The sequence below is a fragment of the Desmodus rotundus genome, chromosome 7 (genome assembly GCF_022682495.2).
Source record: "Desmodus rotundus isolate HL8 chromosome 7, HLdesRot8A.1, whole genome shotgun sequence".
Lineage (NCBI taxonomy): Eukaryota > Metazoa > Chordata > Mammalia > Chiroptera > Phyllostomidae > Desmodus > Desmodus rotundus.
The window spans coordinates 21,018,093-21,024,092 of record NC_071393.1 but is presented as its reverse complement, the minus strand read 5'-3'; the positions used below and the strand labels follow the sequence as shown (position 1 = coordinate 21,024,092).

The 6,000-nt window shown below is 42.4% G+C and overlaps 1 protein-coding gene across 2 annotated transcripts; it reads right to left on the bottom strand.

Annotated features, from left to right (window-relative positions):
* Window positions 1-927: 927 nt before the first annotated feature.
* LOC128781390 (olfactory receptor 8A1) lies at window positions 928-5,119 on the bottom strand. 2 transcript variants are annotated; one of them, XM_053928562.2, is made up of 2 exons: window positions 4,785-5,119; window positions 928-2,005 (listed from the first exon to the last, which is right to left on the bottom strand). In XM_053928562.2, exon 2 carries the CDS (start codon window positions 1,984-1,986, stop codon window positions 1,057-1,059), a length of 930 nt encoding a protein of 309 aa, XP_053784537.1. In that variant the 5' UTR covers window positions 1,987-2,005; window positions 4,785-5,119; the 3' UTR covers window positions 928-1,056. The 2 variants fall into 2 exon arrangements, with proteins under 2 accessions (XP_053784537.1, XP_053784536.1); XM_053928561.2 differs by having other exon boundaries at window positions 4,956-5,119.
* Window positions 5,120-6,000: the final 881 nt, after the last annotated feature.

Genomic DNA, 6,000 nt, shown 5'->3' with positions numbered 1-6,000 from the left:
CCCCTATAATTCGGATGTTGGAACGTTTCAAGATGTCCTGGAGGTTCCTAAGCCTCTCCTCATTTTTCCGAATTCTTGTTTCTTCATTCTTTTCTGGTTGGATGTTTTTTTCTTCCTTCTGGTCCACACCATTGATTTGAGTCCCCGTTTCCTTCGCATCATTATTGGTTCCCTGTACATTTTCCTTAGTCTCTCTTAGCATAGCCTTCATTTTTTCAACCAATTCTGTGAGCTTCTTGATTACCAGTGTTTTGAACTGTGCATCTGATAGGTTGGCTATCTGTTCGCTGCTTAGTTGAATTATTTCTGGAGCTTTGAAGTGTTCTGTCATTTGGGCCTTTTTTTTTTTTTTTTGTCTTGGTGCTTCTGTTACTTAAAGGGGCGGAGCTTTAGGTGTTCACCTTGGCAGGGTGATGCTCGTTTGCTGCCCTGTGACGCTGTACATGGGGGAGGGGCCGAGAGGGAGTGATGGCACTTGCTCCACTCTCCACCGGCTTTTAGTCACTGCCTCCGCTATCCACAATCAAATTGGGCCCCTCTGGTGCGGGTTCATGAGTGGGTGGGCGTGTGCACACTCTAGGCCCCTGTGGGTCTCTCCAACTACCTATCCTGTGAGGCTGGGAGTCTCTCCTGCTGCCGCCCCAACCCCCATGGTTTTTTTCACTCAGAGGTTTGAGGCTTTATTTCGTCACGCTGAAGTACTAGGTTATGTGGTCTGCTTCGCTCCCCACCGCCGTTTGTCTGGTGTATCTGTGCGCGAATGTGGGGCCGCAGGGTCTGCTAGTTGACAGACTGCCCACCCCGTTAGTCCCACAATCCACCAGTCTCGGTCCCGCCACAGCCACATGAGTCCTCTCCGCCCCGGCTGCCCATCTCCGTCCCTCCTACCGGTCTGGATGAATGTTTATTTTTTATCTCCTTGGTGTCGGACTTCCTTGTCGTTCGATTTTCTGTCAGTTCTGGTTGTGCGAGGAGGCACAGTGTGTCTACCTATGCTGCCATCTTGGTTATCTCAACAATGACTTTACAAATTAAGGAAGAATAATAGCTTTTCCATCAAACCATTTTTCTCCTCAGTGTTTTCTGGATGGCAGCCTTTACCTCCTTGTTCCTCAAACTGTAGATGAGGGGGTTCAGCATGGGGATTACTGTGGTGTAGAACACAGAGGCCACGTTCTCCTGGGCCAGAGAACTGGCTGTGGAGGGTTTTAAGTACATGAATGCAGTAGATCCATAGAACATGCCCACAGCCACAAGGTGGGAGGTGCAGGTGCTGAAGGCTTTGGACCTTCCTTCTGCAGTGCTGATGCGGAAGATGCTGTACATGATGAAGGCATAGGAAACCAGGACTGCTAAGCAGGTGACTATGATGTTGAATCCAGCCACAAAGTACACTGTCACCTCAACATCATAGGTGCTAGAGCAGGAGAGCTTCATGAGGGGGAGGATGTCACAAAAGTAATGACTGATGACGACCTCACAATAGGGCATTTGAATCATGAGGCCAGTCTCTATTGATGAGCCAACAAGCCCCATGATGTAAACCACAGTCACCAGCAGGGAGCAGGCCTGATGAGACATGATAATGTTGTAAAGCAAAGGCCTGCAGATGGCAACATAGCGGTCATAGGCCATCACTGTGAGCATGTAACCCTCAGCAATGACAAACACCAGGAAGAAGTAGAGCTGTGCCATGCACCCTGCATAGGAGATGACGTTTTTTTCTGACAAGAAGTTCACCAGCATTTTCGGGGTGATGACAGAAGAGTAGCAGAGATCCACAAGTGACAGGTTGCTGAGGAAGAAGTACATGGGGGTGTGAAGCTGAGCATTCAGACCAATCAGAGTCATCATGCCCAGGTTCCCTATCATGGTGACCATGTAGATGCCAAGGAAGAGGAGAAAGAGGGGTAGCTGGAGCTCTGGTCGCTTTGTTAATCCCCCGAGAATGAAGTCCACCAGTGTAGAGTGATTTTCTGCAGCCATTCTCCTTTGTTTGGGAGCCCTGGGAGGGGAAGACAGAACTACTTTACAGCAGTCATCTGGGACTGTTTGGTGAGACTCGTTTTGTGCATTTGGGAACAGCTGAGCAATTCTGGGTTCTTTCCTGATGCATCCTTCCCTCCCCCTGCTGTCTCTGAGAGAAAGACTAGACCCTGGGTGTTTCAGATTCAAGGAGATCAGGGGAAAAGAGGCCAAGATCTGGATCTTTTCACACTGGCACGTTTCTCAAATATCCTAGAGCTGTTGTGCTTAAGGTGTAGTCCCCAGACCAGCTGCATCAGCATCTCCTGTACGGTAGTGAGGCAGACTCTCAGGCCTCACCGCACACCCACCAAGTCAGAACCTCTGGGGACGGGACACCCCACTCTGGGCTCACCATTCTTTCCAGGAATACCAATTCAGGCTAAAGTTGGAGACCTTCTTCCCTGTAGGAAATAAGCAGTATATTTCATATTTTATAGCCAGAGATGTACTTTGTTTGAAAAATGAAATTTAGCTGTAATCTATGCAATTCCCCCATATTAACTGCAGATGAATATGTGAACAGCCATCTCAAATTGATGCAGCGTCAAGATGATGTATTTGTTAAATTGTGTCACTTAGTACAAATCAATGTTTGTATCTGAAAGATAAAGAAATTAGTGATATCAATTCCAAAAGTGGTTGTAAAACTAATATTGGTCAATTCCCATTCAGAAAAGTTTTTTCAGGCTGTCATCTGCTATAAAAAGGTGAGTCATTAGGTTGTTAGAATTGTTTGTTTGGTTTTCACTGAACTTGAGGCCATAAAACAGTAGTTCTCACCATCGCCCTGTATGTTATCACTACCTGGAGCGTTTCAAAGTAAGGAATGATTTGTGTGTTCCACCAGCAGAGGTTCATTTCATTGATCTGTGTTGCACCTGGGCCCAGGCACATAGTATACTCCAGATTAAGTGCCAAACAGCCATTATTACTGTTATTACTATTATTATTATCATTATTTTCAGACCATAGTATTAAATGAACCATGGCCCCATTATCCACCTACTGGCATAGTACTCAAATTGTAGACATGAACCTAGGAAGCATGGATCATCATTGCTGGATATGATACCTTTATACAAAGTGTCTCTGAGATAAATTTCCTAAGGTAAAAATCATCAACCCTCAGCATTTTAATGCTTCCTTATGTAATTACTAAGTTTTCGATAGTGCTCTTCAAAGGCCCATGTTATTAACCCCTCCTACAATTGTTGGGTGTGAGGAGAAACGTGTTTACAGTAGGATTTTTGTTCCCTTTTTCATGTCGAGGAAACTGGGACATGGGACTCAGACTTCTTGCTTGGTCTTTGTCTGCCGTGTGCAGCCTTGTGTACCTGCACTCCTCCAGCTCTAAGAAATGCCATTCAGCGTGCTTTCCACCTGATGTCTTAGGTTGTGCATGGCGTAGGAAATAAGGTGATCTCTGCTATTCTGTCCACTCTCAAGGAAACAGAAGCTCTAGAGTTAAATACGCTATCCATCATGCAGTGTGCAAGAGGCAGAAGTGGGGCGCAAACTGAGAACTTCTGACCACCAGTTCCTTCATTCCCCTTAAGCTCTGTTGTTCTGCTTTGGGGTCTCTTTGTGTAGAAATTTGTTATCATTCCCTAAACGTAAGTTATTGTATTGTCATTTTATTTTTATGTTTAAAATTTTTATTGTTATACACGGTGAGGGACAAATATCATATGTCCTCAACTTTAACTGGAACATAATCAACAGAAGAAAAGAGCAAACAAAATATAACCAGAGACATTGAAGTTAAGTTATTGTATTTTTAGAGGAAGAGAAAAGAGCTTATTGCCAATTTTATGTACTTTATAGAAAATTACCAAGGCAGTATATGTGCATCATTGAGAATGAGAAATAAAAATGAGGCAAATAAATAAATAATACAGAGAAGAAAAACATGTAAAAAGAAAAAAAGAAAAAGTTACAAGAAGAAGAAGACATACAAATAAGCAAAAATAAAACGCCATTTTTCTGTTCTGTGGAGACCAACACTGGCAATCACCACCCTTCTACATTTTTCAATGCATGTATGTATTTACACGTTTATAGCTGTATATGCATTTTTAAAAATATATATATATTTTAATGTTTTTTGTTGTACTTGAACAACAAAAGCCAGTTTTCTGCCTCCCCCCCACGTCTCCCCACCACCCCAGTCCTCCCCCCCACCTCCCTCCCCTTTATTAAAAATATTTTAACCTGTTTTTTATTGTTGCAATTTAAAATCCTTTGTCTTATTTGGGTCCTATAATAACTTCAGCACTAATTTCATTTCTTTTACTTAGGTGTAAGAGTCTTTAAATCCTTAGGATATGGTTAAAGAAAAGAAAATTTGCATTGCATTGTGACCCTTATTTGTTAACTTATTGATATCGGGGTATTTAAGTGGTATTTAACTTGATAATAACTACCACCAGATATAGATAGGAGTATTTGATTATTATGTCCATTTATTACGAAGGAAACAATAAATTTCCCCTAGGTAACAGTAGATTAAAAACTCTAACATACCCTCTTCTACCTACTTTCCGCCTCTAAGACCACCAGAAACACAGAAAATCTGCCTCGATTTTACCATTACCAGAATTCAGAGTGTTTTAGAAAGCAGTGCAGAGTCGGTACCATTCCCTCAGCACAGTGCAAATGGGAAAATACCTGATCGCGTTGATTTAATTTTCACTCCCACAGTCATCTAATGACATAAATAGGGAGACATGCCCCCCACATGGGATATAAATTATTACCTCTAGTTTCACCAGACCATCAGAGGCTCGTGACTGAATTGAGATCACATCGCACGAAGAGAAAACACTTAGAGACGAAGGTGAACATATGATTGGAAAGATCCTGCATTAAGAACAGGAGTCTGTGAAAGAAACATTGTTTTCATAAAATTGCTTGAAATCTGTAAGTACCTGTGCTGAGGCAAAATGGACAGTCTCCTGGAAATTTCAGAGGATGTCCTTGGTTTCAGCAATCAGGAAGTAAATATCAGGAAATGAGAGAACATAGAGACTTATTTCTAGTTCTACATTTACTCAAAGGGGCTGTCACAGCCACCGAAAGGGGTGTCACTGGGATTGGGAGACCTGGGTGTCTTTTTATATGTGTATGGGCAGAAGCTCTCATGGGATGAAGTCACTGCAGAGACTGGAGCCCTTACTGCAGGAGCAATTAAAGTGTTGGTTCACACCTCTGCTGTGAATCAAGTTTTGTCTCCCAGGTGTGGGAATTTTCCTTTGATTGAGAGTCATCTTGCAGGTTGGAAAACTTAGAATCTAATGCCAGCATGCAAATATTTCATGAAGAACAACCCAATCATCCCCACCATTACCCTCACTGTCATTACTGTCACCATCATCATCATCATCACCACCATCACCATCACCACCCAAACCAAATCAGTCATCACCATCAGCATCATCACCAGTGACTGCCATGTGCTTATTCATCCTTAGGCATAATCAGCTTGGCTTAACATGTTACTTTTAAGGGGTCTTTAAGCTAATTCAAATATTTTACTAACACCAAACTCATACAATTTTAGCCAAGGGATGAATATTCATAACGTACATTAACTTGTGAGCCTGCCGCTGTGCCTGCCCCTGACAGAATGGAATAGCAGGAGATTGAGGGGCATGAGAAGATAGACTCATAAAAACTCTTTTTACACTTATTCTCATTCATATGTGAGATATGTTCATAACGAAATGTACTTTTCAAGAATACATTCTGTAATATATTATCCACAAAGTTTTGCAAAGGAAAATTTTCCTAAGCTATTTTGAGATAATTGCAGATTCCCATGCTGTTGTAAGAAATAATATACAGAGACCCTTTGTGTCCTTTATACGGTTTCCTCCGATGATAACATTTTGCAAAATTATATGACAACATCACACTCAGGAGAGTGCATGCTGCCAAATACAAGTCACTGATCGTACTCAGATTTCCCCAGTT